The following is a 21,736-nucleotide window of genomic DNA, read 5'->3' as shown; positions in this document are numbered from 1 at the left end:
ACAAAAAGTCACAAAGAAAAAAACAGCACCCAAGTCTCTGAGTGGTATCACTGCAGATAGTCCGTCTCCAGCTTGTTCTTTCACCAAGCAAACACTGGAGGGCAGCACTGAGTGAACACTGGAGAGCAGCACTGAGTGAACACCGGAGGGCAGCACTGAGTGAACACTGGAGGGCAGAACTGAGCAAATACCAGAGGGCAGCACTGAGCGAACACTGGAGGGCAGAACTGAGCAAATACCAGAGGGCAGCACTGAGTGAACACCGGAGGGCAGCACTGAGCGAACACTGGAGGGCAGAACTGAGCAAATACCAGAGGGCAGCACTGAGCGAACACTGGAGGGCAGCACTGAGTGAACACCGGAGGGCAGCACTGAGTGAACACCAGAGGGCAGCACTGAGCGAACACCGGAGGGCAGAACTGAGCGAACACTGGAGGGCAGCACCAGAATCCTTTGTGGGTCTGTTCCAGAACCCTTTCCTGAAGTCTCCCCTTGGGGGTGGGGGAGATGGTTGGGACTTGAATATTTCTAGTTAAAGTCCTTCATTGTTTATAAGCTTTTACCAGGCTACAATGTACACCTCCTGGTGTTAGTTAGGATGGAAAACCAGGTTACCCAGAATGAGTAGTAGGTCAGGCAGCATTGATGGAAATGAATAAACAGTTGATGGTTTGGGCCAAGCCCCTTTATCAGGACTGGAAAGGAAGGGGGAAGAAACCAGAGTAAGAAAGTGATGGGGTGGGGGGAATGGAGGACAAACTAGAAGCTGAAAGGTGAAGTCACGTGGGTGGGGGTGGGTGATGAAGTAAGAAGCTGGGAGGTGATAGGTGGGAAAGGTCGGGGTTGGGGAGGAAGGAATCCGATAGGAGAGAAGAGTGGACTGTAGGAGAAAGGGAAGGAAGACGGGCACAGAGGGAGGTGATGGGCAGGTGAGGAGAAGACGTAAGAGGCCAAAGTGGTGACAAGACAAACAATGAAGGGGGAGGGGGAGAATTACAGAAGATGGAGAAGAAGACGTCATCAATGAAGAGGGAAAAATGGAGTAATTACCCAGACTGGGGGTAACAGTCAAACCGAGCCTGTGAGATCCTTTCCCCATCAGAGACCGGACCTCGTTTACCATCTGAGCTGGAATTTGTTAGCGCGGGCTGGCCGTGCGGCCAAACGCGAGGAAAGCCTGCATAATGACGGGCTGCGTGGAACAGGGGAGGCTGATGAATGGCACGGGTGAAGTGTCACTGACTGACCGTTGTCCCCTGCAGCGGCCCCAGGCCCCAGCACCCAGTACCCAGTCACTCACCTGGTCACCTGGACGTGGGCAGACAGTGACCCCTGACCCCGGTCACTCACCTGGTCACCCGGACGTGGGGAGACAGTGACCCTTGACCCCGGTCACTCACCTGGTCACCCGGACATGGGGAAACAGTGACCCCCGACCCCGGTCACTCACCTGGTCACCCGGACGCGGGGGAGACAGTGACCCCCGACCCCGGTCACTCACCTGGTCATCCGGACGCGGGGGAGACAGGGGCAGCAACAGCAGCAAGGACCCGTGCTGATCCTGACGCGGTCCGTCGCAAGGCGCTCCAGCATCGCGTCCTCCCCACCGTAGCCCTGCACGATGACCAGCAGCAGCAGGTAATAGCAGACGGCAAAGTACCTGTGGAACGAGGAGTGAGGAGCAGTCAGATCCCACCAATCACAGCCCTCCCTGCAGGGTCAGGAGTCAGGCTCAGGCAGAATGGCGCGGTCAAGGCCAAAGTGTAGGATCAGGGGACAAGGTCGCAATTAGGGTAGCATTTTACGGTTAGGGTCAGGGTTGGTTGGGTATTGTGATTTGTTCTGTGTATTAGATTCAGGACTGTGTGTTGAGCTTGGCGCTGTGTATTCGGGTCAGACCTGTGTTTTGGAGTCAGGACTGTGTGTTGGGATTGGGGCTGTGTACTAGGGTCAGACCTTTGTTTTAAGGTGAGTGTTTCCAGTGTGTGCCTCTGTCTAGCTCAGTGTCTGTGTCAGAGAAGTGGAGCAGGCCTATGTTCTGGAATATACTTTGTACAGTGCAATGTCAATTACGTATTAGTGCCAGGCCGCATTTAGCACTGAGTTTATGTTTTAACAATTGTGCTGCATTTTAGGTCTGTACTTTGGGGTTAGGCTGTACTTAAGCATCAGGCCGGGGTTTGCGGGTCTTTCCTGTGCTTGCAGGTCAGGCTGGTATATTTTTTAGGTCAGGCCCATGTTTGAGGGTCAGGCCTGTGTTTGAAGGACAGGCCCGTGTTTGAGGGACAGGCCCGTGTTTGAGGGTCAGGCCCGTGTTTGAGGGACAGGCCCGTGTTTGAGGGTCAGGCCTGTGTTTGAGGGTCAGGCCCGTGTTTGAAGGTCTGGCCTGTGTTTGAGAGACAGGCCCGTGTTTGAGGGTCAGGTCTGTATCTGAGGGAGAGGCCTGTGTTTGAGGGTCAGGCCTGTGTTTTGAGGGTCAGGCCTGTGTTTGAGGGACAGGCCCGTGTTTGAGGGTCAGGCCTGTATCTGTGTTTGAGAGTCAGGCCCGTGTTTGAAGGTCAGGCCTGTGTTTTGAGGGTCTGGCCTGTGTTTGATGGTCAGGCCTGTATTTGATGGTCAGACCCGTGTCTGAGGGTCATGACTGCACTTCAGACTCTCTGACTGTAACAAACTCACTCACGTAGCTGCTACCATGTCCACAAACATCACAGCGCGTGGGACCCAGAGACCGAGGCAGGACGTGATAGTGAAGACCTGTAGGAGGGAGCAGAGAGTCACTGAGATCGGGGAAGAGTCCACAGTGCACAGGTAACCTCTCCACTGGATGTACATCCGCGTAGGCCACCCTCCTGTCTCTAGACCCTGCCTGACATCCCAGCTGGGTTGCTGTACAGCATGGATGCTCCATCTGCTTGTGTTTGAATACTGTACACGTGTCTATGTCCTGCGTTCATGAGCCATGGAATCCCCAACAAGCCTAGCACATATTACCCATCCATAACTGCCCTCATAGAGAATGGAAACAGTCCATTCGGCCCACTGGCTCTGTACTGACCATCAAAGTCAAAGCAAATTTACCATCAAAGTACAGATTCGCTTTCTTTCAGGAATTCACAGGAAAATAAAGAAATACAATAGAACTTATGAAAAACAGTCCGTAGATAAAGACAAGCAACCAATGCGCAGAAGAGGACAAATAGTGCAAATCATAAATAATATTGAGAACAGTGAGTGGGACTAAAAGGATCCTTTTCTGGTTGTCTGCCAATGACTAGTGGTGTTCCGCAGGGGTCGGTGTTAGGACCACTTCCTTTTATCTATAGATCAATAATTTAGATGATGGAATAGGTGGTTTTGTTGCCAAGTTTGCAGACGATGTGAAGATTGGTGGAGGGGCAGGTAGTGTTGAGGAAACAGGTAGGCTGCTGAAGGACTTAGACAGATTAGGAGAATGGGCAAGAAAGTGGCAAATAGGGAAGACACAAGGGAAGACACAAACAATCTCCCAGCTATAATAGTGGCCAAAAGACCTAGGGTAATGGATGAAATGAAGGAAATTTATATTAGGCAGGAAATGGTGTTGGATAGGCTGTTGGGTCTGAAGGCTGATAAGTCCCCGGGACCTGATAGTCTGCATCCCAGAGTACTTAAGGAGGTGGCTTTAGAAATTGTGGACGCATTGGTAATCATTTTCCAATGTTCTATAGATTCAGGATCAGTTCCTGTGGATTAGAGGGTGGCTAATGTTGTCCCTCTCTTCAAGAAGGGAGGAAGAGAGGAAACAGGGAATTATAGACCGGTTAGCCTGACGTCAGTGGTGGGAAAGATGTTGGAGTCAATTATAAAAGATGAAATTATGACATCTGGATAGCAGTAACAGGATAGGTCCGAGTCAGCATGGATTTACGAAGGGGAAATCGTGCTTGACTAATCGTCTGGAATTTTTTGAGGATGTGACTATGAAAATGGACAAGGGAGAGCCAGTGGATGTAGTGTATCTGGACTTTCAGAAAGCCTTTGATAAAGTGCCACATAGGAGATTAGTGGGCAAAATTAGGGCACATGGTATTGGGGACAGAGTACTGACATGGATTGAAAATTGGCTGGCTGACAGAAAACAAAGAGTAGCGATTAACGGGTCCCTTTCGGAATGGCAGGCAGTGACCAGTGGGGTACCGCAGGGTTCAGTGCTGGGACCATAGCTGTTTACAATATATATTAATGATTTAGATGAGGGAATTGAAAGTAACATTAGCAAATTTGCTGATGACACAAAGCTGGGAGGCAGTGTGAAATGTGAGGAGGATGTTATGAGAATGCAGGGTGACTTGGACAGGCTGGGTGAGTGGGCAGATGCAAGGCAGATGCAGTTTAATGTGGATAAGTGTGAGGTTATCCACCTTGGTGGTAAGAACAGGAAGGCAGATTATTATCTAAATGGAATCATTAAGAAAAGGGGAAGCACAATAAGATCTAAGTGTTCTTGTACATCAGTCACTGAGAGCAAGCATGCAGGTACAGCAGGCAGTGAAGAAAGCTAATGGCATGTTGGCCTTCATAACAAGGGGAATTGAATATAAGAGCAAAGAGGTCCTTCTGCAGCTGTACTGGGCCCTGGTGAGACCACACCTGGAGTACTGTGTGCAGTTTTAGTCTCCAAGTTTGAGGAAGGACATTCTTGCTATTGAGGGAGTGCAGGGTAGGTTCACAAGGTTAATTCCTGGGATGGTGGGACTGTCATATGTTGAAAGATTGGAGCGACTGGGCTTGTATACTCTGGAATTTAGAAGGCTGAGAGGGGATCTTATTGAAACATATAAGATTATTAAGGGATTGGACACGCTGGAGGCAGGAAGCATGTTCCCGCTGATGAGTGAGTCCAGAATCAGAGGCCACAGTTTAAGAATAAGGGATAGGCCATTTAGAATGGAGTTGAGGAAAAATTTTTCACGCAGAGAGTGGTGGATATATGGAATGCTCTGCCCCAGAAGGCTGTGGAGGCCAAGTCTCTGGATGCATTCAAAAAAGAGATGGATAGAGCTCTTAAAGATAGCGGAATCAAAGGTTATGGGGATAAGGCAGGAACTGGGTACTGATTGTGGATGATCAGCCATGATCACAGTGAATGGCAGTGCTGGCTCAAAGGGCCGAATGGCCTACTCCTGCACCTATTGTCTATTGTCTATAATTAAAATACAGTGTTGGAAAATGCATGGTCATGCACTTTGGTAGTAGAAATAAACGTGCGGACTATTTTCTAAACCGGGAAAATATCCAAAAATCTGAAGTGCAAAAGGACTTAGAAGACCTTGTGCAGAACACCCTGAAGGTTAACTTGCAGGCTGAGTCGGTGGTGAAGAAGACAAAAGCCATGTTAGTATTCATTTCAAGAGGTGTAGAATACAAGAGCAGGGATGTGATGCTGAGGATTTATAGGGCCTCACCTTGAGTATTGTGAACAGTTTTGGACTCCTCATCTAAGAAAAGATGTGCTGGCATTGTAGGATTCAGAGGAGATTCACAAGGATGATTCTGGGAATGAAAGGGTTATTGTAAGAGGAACGTTTGAAGGCTCTGTGTGTGCACTCGCTGGACTTTAGAAGGATGGGGGGGGGATCTCATTGAAACCTTTTGAATGTTGAAAGGCCTAGACAGAGTTGATGTGGAAAGGATGTTTCCCGTGGTGGGGGAGTCTAGGACAAAAGGGCATAGTCTTAAGATCCATTTAAAACAGAGATATGGAGGAATTTCTTTAGCCAGATGGTGGTGAATTTGAGGAATTTGTTACCACATGCAGCTGTGGAGGTCAGGTTGTTGGGTGTATTTAAGGCAGAGATTGATAGGTTCTTGATTGGACACATCATCAAAGATTACAGGGAGAAGGCTGGGGAGTGGGGCTGAGGAGGGGAAAAAAGGATCTGCCATGATTGAATGTCGGAGCAGACTCGATGGACCAAATGGCCTAATTCTGCTCCTTTGTCTTATGGTCTAGCATGAGTTGTAGAGTTCTCGAAAATGAGTCCATAGGTTGTGGAATCAGTTCAGTGTTAAGGTGAGTGACGTTATCCACACTGGTTCAGGACCCTGATGGTTGAGGGGTAATAACTGTCCCTGAACCTGGTGGTGTGGGACCTGATGATTGAGGGGTAATAACTGTTCCTAAACCTGGTGGTGTGGGACCTGATGGTTGAGGGGTAATAACTGTTCCTGAACCTGGTGGTGTGGGACCTGATGGTTGAGGGGTAATAACTGTTCCTGAACCTGGTGGTGTGGGACCTGATGATTGAGGGGTAATAACTGTTCCTGAACCTGGTGGTGTGGGACCTGATGGTTGAGGGGTAATAACTGTTCCTGAACCTGGTGGTGTGGGACCTGATGGTTGTAGGTAATAACTGTTCCTGAACCTGGTGGTGTGGGACCTGATGATTGAGGGGTAATAACTGTTCCTAAACCTGGTGGTGTGGGACCTGATGGTTGAGGGGTAATAACTGTTCCTGAACCTGGTGGTGTGGGACCTGATGGTTGAGGGGTAATAACTGTTCCTGAACCTGGTGGTGTGGGACCTGATGATTGAGGAGTAATAACTGTTCCTGAACCTGGTGGTGTGGGACCTGATGATTGAGGGGTAATAACTGTCCCTGAACCTGGTGGTGTGGGACCTGATGGTTGAGGGGTAATAACTGTTCCTGAACCTGGTGGTGTGGGACCTGATGATTGAGGGATAATAACTGTTCCTGAACCTGGTGGTGTGGGGCCTGATGGTTGAGGGGTAATAACTGTTCCTGAACCTGGTGGTGTGGGACCTGATGGTTGAGGGGTAATAACTGTTCCTGAACCTGGTGGTGTGGGACCTGATGGTTGTAGGTAATAACTGTTCCTGAACCTGGTGGTGTGGGACCTGATGGCTGAGGGGTAATAACTGTTCCTGAACCTGGTGGTGTGGGTCCTGATGGTTGAGGGGTAATAACTGTTCCCGAACCTGGTGGTGTGGGACCTGATGGTTGTAGGTAATAACTGTTCCTGAACCTGGTGGTGTGGGACCTGATGGCTGAGGGGTAATAACTGTTCCTGAACCTGGTGGTGTGGGACCTGATGGTTGAGGGGTAATAACTGTTCCTGAACCTGGTGGTGTGGGACCTGATGGTTGAGGGGTAATAACTGTCCCTGAACCTGGTGGTGTGGGACCTGATGGTTGAGGGGTAATAACTGTTCCTGAACCTGGTGGTGTGGGACCTGATGATTGAGGGGTAATAACTGTTCCTGAACCTGGTGGTGTGGGACCTGATGGTTGAGGGGTAATAACTGTTCCTGAACCTGGTGGTGTGGGACCTGATGTTTGGGGGTAATAACTGTTCCTGAACCTGGTGGTGTGGGACCTGATGGTTGAGGGGTAATAACTGTTCCTGAACCTGGTGGTGTGGGACCTGATGATTGAGGGATAATAACTGTTCCTGAACCTGGTGGTGTGGGGCCTGATGGTTGAGGGGTAATAACTGTTCCTGAACCTGGTGGTGTGGGACCTGATGGTTGAGGGGTAATAACTGTTCCTGAACCTGGTGGTGTGGGACCTGATGGTTGTAGGTAATAACTGTTCCTGAACCTGGTGGTGTGGGACCTGATGGCTGAGGGGTAATAACTGTTCCTGAACCTGGTGGTGTGGGTCCTGATGGTTGAGGGGTAATAACTGTTCCCGAACCTGGTGGTGTGGGACCTGATGGTTGTAGGTAATAACTGTTCCTGAACCTGGTGGTGTGGGACCTGATGGCTGAGGGGTAATAACTGTTCCTGAACCTGGTGGTGTGGGACCTGATGGTTGAGGGGTAATAACTGTTCCTGAACCTGGTGGTGTGGGACCTGATGGTTGAGGGGTAATAACTGTCCCTGAACCTGGTGGTGTGGGACCTGATGGTTGAGGGGTAATAACTGTTCCTGAACCTGGTGGTGTGGGACCTGATGATTGAGGGGTAATAACTGTTCCTGAACCTGGTGGTGTGGGACCTGATGATTGAGGGGTAATAACTGTTCCTGAACCTGGTGGTGTGGGACCTGATGGTTGAGGGGTAATAACTGTTCCTGAACCTGGTGGTGTGGGACCTGATGTTTGGGGGTAATAACTGTTCCTGAACCTGGTGGTGTGGGACCTGATGGTTGAGGGGTAATAACTGTTCCTGAACCTGGTGGTGTGGGACCTGAGGCTTCTGTACCTCCTTCCAGAACCTGGTGGTGTGGTGCTCCTGTACTTCCCTCATGGCAGCAGAGAGAGGAGAGCATGGCCTGGACGGTGGGGGTCTTTGGTGATGGATGCTGTTTCTTTGTGACAGTGCTCCATGTCGATGTTCTCAGTGGTGGGGAGGGTGTTGTTTGTGATGATCTGAGCCATATGCACCACTTCCTGTAGGCTTTTCCATTCCTGGGCATTGGTGTTTGCCTGCCGGGCCGGGACACAACCTGTCAGCATACTCTCCACTGTGCATCTAAAGAAGTCTATCGATGTTACAGATGAACCACTGATTTACACTGTTCCTACACCGAGCCTGGCAGGTGATGGGTGGATCCAGCTGAGGGAGCTTTGATGGGCTGATGGGGGAGTGGGGGAGTGGGGCAGAGTGGGAATAGGGACCAAGGCTGGGAGGTGATGGTGCAGATGACAAAGGGCAGTAGATTGTGTGCCGAATGGCCTGTTCTTGTGTTGTAATGTTCTGTGACTCTATGACACTGAACATACAGAAGCCTGTAGACGTGTGCCACCAGGCTCGAGAACAGCTTCTACCCACTGTTATTGACCACTGAATGGTCCCACAGTACAGTAGGATGGGTTCTCCACCTCACAATCGACAGTATCTCATTAGGATCTTGAACTTCTCTGAAGCTGTTGCCCTGTATTCTGCATTGTTATGGATCTGATTTGTTCTGCCTCATTGCTCTGTATTTGGAGATACAGCAGGGTAACAGGCTGGTCCAGTCTAACGAGTCGGCGTCGCCCAGTTATACCCAGGTGACCAAGTAATGGACTATAACACTGGTCTCTTCGGATTGTGAGAGGGACCTGGAGCAGCACGAAGATCACAGGGAGAACATACCAAGTCCTTCCAGACAGTGGCGTGAGCTGAGCCATCACCACTGGTGCTGTAGTAGCGTTAGGCTAATGGCTGTGCAACCGTGCTGTCCCCAGCCTGGGGCAGCCGGGATCGCCATGGGGAGAATGAACATGCTCCTTACAGACGGCGGCGGGAATTGAACCCGGGTTACTGGCACTGTAATAGGGTTACACTAACCGCCATGACGCTGCACCGCCAGTTACACCCATGTGACGAATTAACCTACAAACTCGTAAGCTTTTGGAATGTGGGAGGAAACCGGAACAGCTGGAGGAAACACACGGGGTCATGGGGAGAACGTACAACTCTCTTTAGACAGTGGTGGGAATTGAACCCGGGTCACTGGTGTTACACTAACTGCTATGCTGCCATGCCGCCCGAGCCTTGAGGCCTGGTATTCCCAAGCGGTCCTGAGCCTTGAGGCCTGGTATTCCCAAGCGGTCCTGAGCCTTGAGGCCTGGTATTCCCAGGTGGTTCTGAGCCTTAGACTTGGTATTCCCAGGTGGTCCTGAGCCTTGAGGCCTGGTATTCCCGGGCGGTCCTGAGCCTTGAGGCCTGGTACACTAAACCTAACCCCGTACATTTTTGGACTGCGGGAGGAATCTCCCACGGTCACCTTACAGACAGCTGCAGGAAGTGGCCCTGTAATTGTGTTCTGCTAACCACTATGCTACCATGCCGCACCAGAGGCTTCGAGAGCGCGGACTGACAGTGTTGGTTCGAGATGGGCGGCGGACTCACCGTTGGTGACGCACTGATCCACATCAGCGTCTTCTTCTTAATGGGACACTTGACTTTCGACAGGAGGTAGCAGGCGTTCTCCAGGTAGATGAAGATGGAGAGGACGGTGATTAGGGTCAGCGTGCCGAAGACACCCATATCCAGCCAGGTCAGCTCTGCTCAAGGACAGGAACAGGACAAAGACTTGTGGAAGATGTGGCAAGGAATGTGTTAAGTTAACATGCAGACAAAGGTAGTTTACAGATTATAAACACCAGGAATTCTGCAGATGCTGAAAATCCAGAGTAATACAAAATACTGGAGGAACTCAGCAGGACAGGCAGCATCTATAGAGGGGAATAGACAGTCGACGTTTCGGGCCGAGACCCTTCTTCAGGACTGGGAAGGAAGGGGGAAGACTCCAGAGTAAAAAGTTGGGGGGAGAGGAAGGAGGACAAGCTGGCGGGTGATAGGTAAGGGGAAAGGCAGATAGGTGTGGAGGGAGGATGAAGTTAGCTGGGAGATGACAGGTGGAAGAGGTATACGGCTGAAAGGAGAGGAGGTGACTATGGAGGAAAAGGAAGGAGGAGGGAAATCAGAGGGAGGTGATGGAGAGGTGAGGAGAACAGCAGCTGAGAGGGGACCCGGAATGGGAATAGAGGAAGAGAGGAGGAAGAGTGCGGAGAAATTAATAGAAATAGGCTAAGTCGACGAACCTGCCACTAGGTTCACCAGATTGATTCCTGGGATGGCAGGACTTTCATATGATGAAAGACTGGATCGACTAGGCTTATACTCGTTGAAATTTAGAAGATTGAGGGCGGATCTGATTGAAACGTATAAAATCCTAAAGGGATTGGACAGGCTAGATGCAGGAAGATTGTTCCCGATGTTGGGGAAGTCCAGAATGAGGGGTCACAGTTTGAGGATAAAGGGGAAGCCTTTTAGGACCGAGATTAGGAAAAACTTCTTCACACAGAGAGTGGTGAATCTGTGGAATTCTCTGCCACAGGGAACAGTTGAGGCCAGTTCATTGGCTATATTTAAGAGGGAGTTAGATATGGCCCTTGTGGCTAAAGGGATCGGGGGTATGGAGGGAAGGCAGGTACAGGGTTCTGAGTTGGATGATCAGCCATGATCATACTGAATGGCGGTGCAGCCTCGAAGGGCCGAATAGCCTACTCCTGCACCTATTTTCTATGTTTCTATGTTTCTATGCGATCAGGTTGGAGGCTACCTAGATGGAATATGAAGTGTAGCCCTTCCGGTCTGAGAGTGGCCTCATCGTGGATGTAGAGGAGGCCGCGGAATGGCGTACCAGATTGGGTACGGAAAGTGGAAATGAAATGTGTGGCCACTGGGGCAGCCTGTCGTTCGCTGTGGTCGGAGTGTAGGTGCTCGATGACGTGATCCCTCAATTTACACGAGGTCTCACCACTGTGAGACGCCACGCCGGGAACACCAGATTCTGTCACTGACTCCAACAGCCTTGCAGGTAGAGTGCTGCCTCACCCGGGGACCTGAGTGGTAGTGAGGGAGGAGGTGTATGGGCAGGTGCAGCACTTGCAGGGGTAGGTGATGGGGGTAGGGAACAGGGGGTAAATTCACCCAGCATTTTGTGTGTGCAGTTTACAGATGGTGTGCAGTTCACCCAGGCAAGCAAGGGTTCTGAGGACACTGCAGAGCAGGGGACAGGAGATATTTGGCTTGCTGAGACAAGATCAGGTCGTAACAGAACGATTCCAGGGTGACACTTTATTGGTCAGTTATTTTAACAGTTCTGAAGTATTATTGGCCTTTAATACATAGATTCTATTGGTTATTAACACCTGTGTCTCTGTATTGTGATTGGTAATTGATTATGCAAGTAAGGAATTTGAACGTCTACAACGATACCAATTGGTCAGTATCAGTACCTAACTGATCAATTTCTCTACAGAAATGGTGATTCCCTGTTCAGACTTCTGAGCAGTTTGGTGAAAGGAGCAGGGCTGCACAGCTAAATGAACTGTGGTTGAGGGATGAGTGTGACTCCCTAGAGTCCAGTTAGTCGACAGTGACACACTCACAATGGGAACACCAGTGACGCAAATCCTGAACTCCAGAGCTACAGGAAGATCTGATCTTCTTTGAGGTCCCATGGTCAGATCAGGACTGACATACACAGGGAGGGGAAGAGGTCCCATGGTCAGACCAGGAAGGGGAAGAGATCCCATGGTCAGATCAGGAAGGGGAAGAGGTCCTGTGGTCAGATTAGGAAGGGGAAGAGATCCCATGGTCAGATCAGGAAGGGGAAGAGATCCCATGGTCAAATCGGGAAGGGGAAGAGGTCCCGTGGTCAGATCGGGTTTGTCGTACACAGGAAGGGGAAGAGGTCCCATGGTCAGATCGGGAAGGGGAAGAGATCCCATGGTCAGACCAGGAAGAGGAAGAGGTCCCATGGTCAGATCGGAAAGGGGAAGAGGTCCCATGGTCAGACCAGGAAGGGGAAGAGGTCCCATGGTCAGATCGGAAAGGGGAAGAGGTCCTATGGTCAGATCAGGAAGTGGAAGAGATCCAATGGTCAGATCGGGAAGGGAAAGAGGTCCTGTGGTCAGATCGGGTTTGCCGTACACAGGAAGGGGAAGAGGTCCCATGGTCAGATCGGGAAGGGGAAGAGATCCCATGGTCAGACCAGGAAGGGGAAGAGGTCCCATGGTCAGATCGGGAAGGGGAAGAGGTCCCATGGTCAGATCAGGAAGGGGAAGAGATCCAATGGTCAGATCGGGAAGGGAAAGAGGTCCTGTGGTCAGATCGGGTTTGCCGTACACAGGAAGGGGAAGAGGTCCCATGGTCAGATTAGGAAGGGGAAGAGGTCCCATGGTCAGATCAGGAAGGGGAAGAGATCCAATGGTCAGATCGGGAAGGGAAAGAGGTCCTGTGGTCAGATCGGGTTTGCCGTACACAGGAAGGGGAAGAGGTCCCATGGTCAGATCAGGAAGGGAAAGAGGTCCTGTGGTCAGATCGGGTTTGCCATACACAGGAAGGGGAAGAGGTCCCATGGTCAGATCAGGACTGCTGTACACAGGAAGGGGAAGAGGAATCCTCTGCAGTGCTGGTTTGGATGCTGTGAAAATTCATGGGTGATACGGTGGCATAGCGGGTGAAAGCGCTGGCTCACAGCACCAGGGTCCTGGGTTTGATCCCCACCTGCAGCAGTGTCTGTTTGTGGAGTTTGTACGTTCTCCCTGTGACCCCATGGACTTCCCATCCATGGGGAGGCAGGTTTCAGCTTCCTCCAACATGCCAACAAGGTTGTATGGCCCCCATGACTTTTCATAAGTCTGTGGGTGAAGGGGTAGAATCCTGGAGGTGAGGATGTGACGGGGAAAATTAACGGAGGGCAGGATTTCTCTGAGACACATTAAGGACTTAATGGGCTGAAGATCCTTTTCACAGTTTAGATCGAGAATATAGAACATGGACAAGAGAAAATCTGCGGATGCTGGAAATCCGAGCAACACACACAGAATGCTGGAGGAACTCAGCAGGCCAGGCAGCATCTAGGGAAAGAGTAAACAGTCGACGTTTCAGGCTGGACTCCAGCCCTGCCGAAGGGTCTCAGCCTGAAACGCTGACTGTACTTTTTTCCACAGATGCTGCCTGGCCTGCTGAGTTCCTCCAGCATTTTGTGTGCATCTTCTGCCAGCTCCACTGCTCAGGTCTTTGTTGGATCGCTCTTTGTCTGGACCCTTCCCCTTGACCTTGGGTGACCCCACCAGGAGCTAAGCTTGGGACAGCTTCGCTCTTGGGACCTCAGGACGGCCTCTGCACCATGAAAAGGTGACGGTCCCCGGGGAAGTCTGGAATCAACATAGCATGCCCGCGATTCACTAACCCCGGCCCTAACCTGTACATTTCCAGAATGTGGCAGGAAACCCACTCGGTCATGGGGAGAACATACAAACTCCTCACAGACAGTGGCGAGAGTTGAACTTATGTCACTGGACACTGAAGCAGGTCTCACTCTGGAGAAATGAGCACAAACTCTAGTCTGACCTTGTAGTGAGGCACTGAAGGAGATGTCTCACCACCGGGGGAGTGGTACTGTCTCGGAGGATTCAACAACCCCTTCCCACGCCCATGGATGGGTAGAGGAACAGGGAACCTCTCCCCAGTACGTTGGATAGCAGCCACCTCACAACCAATGGTGTTAACAATTCTGACAAAGGTCACGGACTCGTATACCGTCTGACCTGCTCATCTATTATATTTCTTTCACACTTCAACAAACATGGATTCCATCTTGTCACCCAGTGACAAGCTCCAAAACCTGGGCCTCTGTGTCTCCCTCTGCAACTGGATCCTTCACTCCCTCACGGGGAGACCACGGTCAGTGCGGATCAGAAACAACATCCTCTCAAACTGGCGCACCCCAAGGACGTGTGCTGAGCCCACTGCTCTACTCTCTCGATACCCATGACTGCGTGGCTGGCCAACTGTAGATCTGCCGATGACATACCCGTTGTTGGCGGAATCTGAATGGTGAGGAGGAGCTGTACAGGAGCAGGAGATATCGGCTGGGCGAGTGACATCACAGCAGCAACCTTGCCATCAACATCAGTCAAACCAGGGAATCGATTGTGGATTTCAGAAAGGGGAAGTCGAGGGAACACACATCAGTCCCCGTCGAGGGATCAGCAGGGGAAAGGCTGAGCAGGTTCAAGTTCCTGAGCGTCAGCATCTCTGAAGATCTACCCTGGGCCCAACATATTGATGCAATTATAAAGAAGGCACGACAGCCGCTATATTTCATTAAAAGTTTGAGGAGATTTGGTACATCACTAAAGACAAATTTCTGGATTCTAATTGGTTACATCACCGTCTGCTATGGAAGGGGGCCACTGCACAGGATCGGAAAACGCTGCAGAGGTTTGTGAACTCAGCCAGCTCCATCATGGGCTCTAGCCTCCCCAGTGGCTAGGGCATCTTCAAAAGGAGGAGCCTCAAAAGGTGGCGTCCATCATTGAGGACCCCATCACACAGGACATGCCCTCTTCTCATTGCTGCCATCAAGGAGGAGGTACAGGATCCTGAAGACACACACACAGTGCTTTACGAACAGTTTCTTCCCCTCCAGCACCAGATTTCTGAATGGTCCATGATCCCATGAACAGCACCTCGCTAATTTGTTTGTTATTTGTAATATGTATATTATTGTAATTCACGGTAATTGTTACGTCTTGCACTGTGATGTTGCCATAAAACAACTGATTTCATGACGTATGTCAGTGGTAATAAACCTGATTCTGATTCGGGCCCATTCCAAGAATGACCAGAGGTTTGGACAATTTAAGCGCCAGGCCAGAGTGAAGAGATCAGGGTGTCAGGGCAGGAGGTGAGGGACGGGCCGGTTCAGTTCACTGCTCCATGAGATTTACTCGTCTCTGCACTGAACTAAGGCTCTGGCCTGCAACTAACGGGCTTCTGAATCGGTTGTGGATCAGTTCTGAACGCTACTCGCTTACTTATATTGTTTGCACAATTTGCTTTTTTTCTCTCTGCACGCTGGGTGTTTGATGGTCTTCTTTTGTTCTTAATGGGTTCTATTTGGGCTTCTTTGTTTCGTGACTGCCTGTTAGGAGACAAATCTCAAGGTTGTATGAAGTACACATACTTTGATAACAAATATACTTTGAACTTTGAGTGTGCTTAGGAAAAAATCTGATAGATTATTGGTTAATAGGGAATGATGGATTGGTGCAGGAATTGGTATTGGGCGAAAGGATCAATGAACATGACAGATAAGGTGGGCTCATTAGGAGCATTTAAAATCCCTTTGGATAAGTACATGGATAGAAGAGGCTTAACATGGTGGGGGACCTTTCAGAGATGATACACAGGGCAAGTTTTTTACACAGAGTTGTGGAATATTGCTATTGGGTTATTATTGTCACATGTACTGAGATACAGTGAAAATCTTGTCTTGCACACTGTTCATACAGACCAGATCATTACACAGTGCATTGAGCTAGAACAAGGGAAAACAGTAACGGAATGCAGAACAGAGGATAACAGCTGCAGAGAAGTGCAGTGTGGGAAACTGTAAGGTGGAAGGTCATAATGAGGCAGATTGCAAAGTCAAGTGTCCGAATTATCGTACTGGGAACCATTCAATACTCTGGGGTAGAAGCTGTGCTTGAGCCTGGTGGTACATGCTTTCAGGCTTTTGTGTCTCTGTCCAATGGGAGAGGGGAGAAGAGAGAATAAACAGGATGTTGCACAGATACTGGAACACACACAAAGTGCTGGAGGAACTAGCAAGTCAGGCATCTTCTTAAAAAAGTGCATAATGTGCCACCAGGGAGCTGCTGGAGGCAAATGTGACAGAGGTGTTCAGGAGCCTTAGACTGTTGGCAAATTGGGCCACTTAGCCAAGAAAAGATGTGCAGGCATTGGCGAGGGTCCTGAGGAGGTTCACGAGAATAATCCCAGGAATGAAGGGGTTAATGTATGAGGCTCTGGGATTGTAGTCAGTGGAGTTCAGAAGAATGAGCAGGGATCTCATTGAAACATCAAATATTGAAAGGCCTTGATGGAGTAGATGTGGAGAGGATCGTACGGGAGACTAGGACCGGAGAGCGCTGACTCAGAATAGAGAGACACCTCTTCAGGACAGAGATGATTAGTCAGAGGGTGGTAAGTCTGTGGAATTCATTGCCACAGATGGCTGTGAAGGCCAAGTCATTGGGTGTATTTAAGGTGGAGGTTGATAGGTTCTTGATTAGTCAGGGCATGAAAGGTTACAGGGAGAAGGCAGAAGATTGGGGTTGAGAGGAATAATAAATCAGCCATGATTGAATGGTGGAGCAGACTCGATGGGCTGAATGACCTATTCTGCTCCTATATCTTACTGTTTAGATAGGTAGGTGAATGTGGAGAGAGTGGAAGCATATGGACTTAGTGTGTGCAGAAAGGTTAGTTCAGTTGGACATTTGGTTAGTTTGGCATAACGCTGAGGGGCAAGTGGCCTGCTCCTGTGCTGTACAGGTCTTGCCCTGACTTACCCATTATGAGGTTGAAGGATCTCGGAGGTGGCAAGAAGCAAGCTTTGGACACATTGAACTTCTCGATCAGCTCTAGGACGTTTGGAGGAAGCCTTCAAAGTACAGAATAGATACCATTTTCAGAACATAATTCGCTTTTCCACATCTCTGCTAAGTCACCGTCCAAGCCATGCTGTTTTCTTGCTATTACCATCCAGACCATGCTCTCTTCTCACTACTACCTGCGCTCAAGACGTACAGGTCCCTCATGTTCCACACCACCAGTTTCAGGAACAGTTATTACCCCTCAACCATCAGGTCCCACACCACCAGGTTCAGGAACAGTTATTACCCCTCAACCATCAGGTCCCACACCACCACGCTCAGGAACAGTTATTACCCCTCAATCATCAGGTCTCACACCACCAGGTTCAGGAACAGTTATTACCCCTCAGCCATCAGGTCCCACACCACCAGGTTCAGGGACAGTTATTACCCCTCAACCATCAGGTCCCACACCACCAGGTTCAGGAACAGTTATTATCCCTCAACCATCAGGTCCCACACCACCAGGTTCAGGAACAGTTATTACCCCTCAACCATCAGGTCCCACACCACCAGGTTCAGGAACAGTTATTACCCCTCAACCATCAGGTCCCACACCACCAGGTTCAGGAACAGTTATTACCCCTCAGCCATCAGGTCCCACACCACCAGGTTCAGGAACAGTTATTACCCCTCAGCCATCAGGCCCCACACCACCAGGCTCAGGAACAGTTATTACCCCTCAACCATCAGGACCCACACCACCAGGTTCAGGAACAGTTATTACCCCTCAACAATCAGGTCCCACACCACCAGGTTCAGGAACAGTTATTACCCTACAACCATCAGGTCCCACACCACCAGGTTCAGGAACAGTTATTACCCCTCAACCATCAGGTCCCACACCACCAGGTTCAGGGACAGTTATTACCCTACAACCATCAGGTCCCACACCACCAGGTTCAGGAACAGTTATTACCCCTCAACCATCAGGTCCCACACCACCAGGTTCAGGAACAGTTATTACCCCATCGGGCTCTTGAACCAGAGGGGATAACTTCACTCACCTCAACACTGGACTAATTCTACAATCGATGAACTCACTTTCAAGGACTCTACAACTCATGTTCTGTGTATTATTTATTCATTTACTTATTTTTAATTATTATTGCTTGTTACTTTTTGTATCTGCACAGTCTGCCGGCCTTTAATTGTGTAGTTTTTCATTGATTCTACTGCACTTATTTGTTCTACTGCAAATGCCTGAAAGAAAATACATTTCAGGGTATTATTTGGTGGGGTATATGTACCTAATTCCCCTTTGAACTTTCAACTTTCAAGTTTGAAGGTTAACCTGAGTCAGCCTGGCAGCCTTCAATGCCCATCCATATGTTCGAAGGTGTGACTGAATCAGGAAGGAATTGCATTTATATAGCACCCATCATGACCACAGGATATGAATCTGTCCTCCTTCTTTCCCAGATAACCATCCTCATCTTCGTGGCTTTGAGTCCCTATCCTCAATGTTTCTGAGCACAACTTCTCTTTGTCCACAGCAAAAGTCTGGATCTCCCAGTGGCTACACATTTCCTATTCCCATTTCAACATGAGGCCAAACTCGGGTTGGTGGAACAACACATAGAAAATAGAAACATGAAAAACCTACAGCACAATACAGGCTCTTTGGCCCACAAAGCTGGGCCAAACATGTCCTTACCTTAGAAATTACCTAAGGTTACTGATAGCCCTCTATTTTTCTGAGCTCCATGTACTTGTCCAGGAGTCTCTTAGAATCATTGGGGACCTAAGCCATCCCAACCACAATCTATTCCAGCTGCTACCATCTGGGAAACGGTACCGCAGCATAAAAGCCAGGACCAACAGGCTCCGGGACAGCTTCTTCCACCAGACCATCAGATTGATTAACTCACACTGATTTGAGTGTACTCTATATTACATTGACTGTTTTATTTATTATAAATTATAAATTACTATGATTGCACATTGAGATGGAGACGTAACGTAAAGATTTTTATTCCTCATGTACGTGAAGGATGTGAGAAATAAAGTCAATTCAATTCAATACTGCCACAATGAGGCCAAACTCATATTAGATACATAGAAACATAGAAACATAGAAAACCTACAGCAAAATACAGGCCCTTCGGCCCACAAAGCTGTGCTGAACATGTCCTTACTTTAGAAATTACCTAGGGCTACCCATAGTCCTGTATTTTTCTGAACTCCATGTACCTATCCAGGAGTCTCTTAAAAGACCCTATCGTATCCGCCTCAACCACCTTTGCCGGCAGCCCATTCCACGCACTCACCACTCTCTGCGTAAAAAACTTACCCCTGACATCCCCTCTGTACCTTCTTCCAAGCACCTTATAACTATGCCCTCTTGTGCTAGCCATTTCAGCCCTGGGAAAAAGCCTCTGACTATCCACACGATCAATGCCTCTCATCATCTTGTACACCTCTATCAGGTCACCTCTCATCCTCCTTCGCTCCAAGGAGAAAAGGCCGAGTTCACTCAACCTATTCTCATAAGGCATGCTCCCCAATCCAGGCAACATCCTTGTAAATCTCCTCTACACACTTTCTATAGTTCCCACATCCTTCCTATAGTGAGGCGACTAGAAATGAGCACAGTACTCCAGGTGGGGTCTGACCAGGGTCCTATTACCTCTCAGCTCTTAAACTCAGTCCCACGGTTGCTGAAGGCCAATACACCGTATGCCTTCTTAACCACAGAGTCAACCTGCTTTGAGTGTCCTATGGACTTGGACCCCAAGATCCCTCTGATCCTCCACACTGCCAAGAGTCTTACAATTAATGCTATATTCTGCCATCATATTTGACCTACCAAAATGAATCACCTCACACTTATCTGGGTTGAAATGCATCTGCCACTTCTCAGCCCAGTTTTGCATCCCATCGATGTCCCGCTGTAACCTCTGACAGCCCTTCACACTATCCACCACACCCCCAACCTTCGTGTCATCAGCAAATTTACTAACTCATCCCTCCACTTTCTCATCCAGGTGATGGAGCTCAGATCCCTGAGGCACACCACATGCCGGTGATAATAAACCTGGTTCCGTTTCTGATTCTGAGTGCACTTTGTGGTGTTCTTTGATAAAGGAAAATTATGATCCCATTTATTTTGGTGTAAACTATGTAGATTAAAACTGAGCAATTCTATTGCTCTCTGTTTGTTGTGACTTGGGAAAAGCAGCTCTGGGTCAGATTGGGACATCACCCAGGGAAGGGGCCAGACCCAGACTGAGTGCTTCACCCACACATGGGACCAGTAACAGGAAACCACCCACAGATCTCTACTGCAAGGCTGCTGATGTTTGTAATGATGCAAATGGTTTTACGGCTCCAGGAGAAACAACTCCTCCACGATTGAGCGCACCTGCACAGAGCAGTGTCACAGAAAAGCAGCATCCATCATCAAGGACGCCCCACCATCCAGGCCACGGTCTCTTCTTGCGACTGCCATCAGGAAGAAGGTACAGGACCTCCAGAACCCACACCACCAGGTTCAGGAACAGTTATTACCCTCCAACCATCAGGTCCCACAACACCAGGTTCAGGAACAGTTATTACCCCTCTATCACCAGGTCCCACACCACCAGGTTCAGGAACAGTTATTACCCCTCAACCATCAGGTCCCACACCACCAGGTTCAGGAACAGTTATTACCCCTCAACCATCAGGTCCCACACCACCAGGTTCAGGGACAATTATTACCCCTCAACCATCAGGAAGGAGGTACAGGAGCCTCAGGACCCACACCACCAGGTTCAGGGACAGTTATTACCCCTCAACCATCAAGTCCCACACCACCAGGTTCAGGAACAGTTATTACCCCTCAGCCATCGGGTCCCACACCACCAGGTTCAGGAACAGTTATTACCCCTCAATCATCAGGTCTCACACCACCAGGTTCAGGGACAGTTATTACCCCTCAGCCATCAGGTCCCACACCACCAGGTTCTGGAACAGTTATTACCCCTCAACCATCAGGTCCCACACCACCAGGTTCAGGGACAATTATTACCCCTCAATCATCAGGTCCCACACCACCAGGTTCAGGAACAGTTATTACCCCTCAACCATCAGGTCCCACACCACCAGGTTCAGGAACAGTTATAACCCCTCAACCATCAGGTCTCACACCACCAGGTTCAGTGACAATTATTACACCTCAACCATCAGGTCCCACACCACCAGGTTCATGAACAGTTATTACCCCTCAACCATCAGGACCCACACCACCAGGTTCAGGAACAGTCATTACCCCTCAACCATCAGGTCCCACACCACCAGGTTCAGGAACAGTTATTACCCCTCAACCATCAGGTCCCACACCACCAGGTTCAGGGACAGTTATTACCCCTCAGCCATCAGGTCCCACACCACCAGGTTCTGGAACAGTTATTACCCCTCAACCATCAGGTCCCACACCACCAGGTTCAGGGACACTTATTACCCCTCAATCATCAGGTCCCACACCACCAGGTTCAGGAACAGTTATTACCCCTCAACCATCAGGTCCCACACCACCAGGTTCAGGAACAGTTATTACCCCTCAACCATCAGGTCTCACACCACCAGGTTCAGTGACAATTATTACCCCTCAACCATCAGGTCCCACACCACCAGGTTCATGAACAGTTATTACCCCTCAACCATCAGGACCCACACCACCAGGTTCAGGAACAGTCATTACCCCTCAACCATCAGGTCCCACACCACCAGGTTCAGGAACAGTTATTACCCCTCAACCATCAGGTCCCACACCACCAGGTTCAGGAACAGTTATTACCCCTCAGC

General features: G+C 49.5%; 1 protein-coding gene across 1 annotated transcript in view; it reads right to left on the bottom strand.

Annotated features, from left to right (window-relative positions):
• Positions 1 to 21,736, bottom strand: part of LOC140195830 (organic solute transporter subunit alpha-like) — a 53,718-nt gene that overhangs the window by 20,400 nt on the left and 11,582 nt on the right. The window contains exons 2-5 of the mRNA XM_072254464.1: positions 16,865 to 16,956; positions 9,840 to 9,994; positions 2,681 to 2,754; positions 1,502 to 1,660 (exon numbers count right to left, since the gene is read on the bottom strand). Of these exons, the coding sequence (XP_072110565.1) occupies positions 1,502 to 1,660; positions 2,681 to 2,754; positions 9,840 to 9,994; positions 16,865 to 16,956 (480 nt within the window). The remainder of the gene's footprint in view (positions 1 to 1,501; positions 1,661 to 2,680; positions 2,755 to 9,839; positions 9,995 to 16,864; positions 16,957 to 21,736) is intronic.

The sequence above is a fragment of the Mobula birostris genome, chromosome 4 (assembly GCF_030028105.1).
Source record: "Mobula birostris isolate sMobBir1 chromosome 4, sMobBir1.hap1, whole genome shotgun sequence".
Lineage (NCBI taxonomy): Eukaryota > Metazoa > Chordata > Chondrichthyes > Myliobatiformes > Myliobatidae > Mobula > Mobula birostris.
This window is presented reverse-complemented; position numbering and strand designations above follow the sequence as displayed.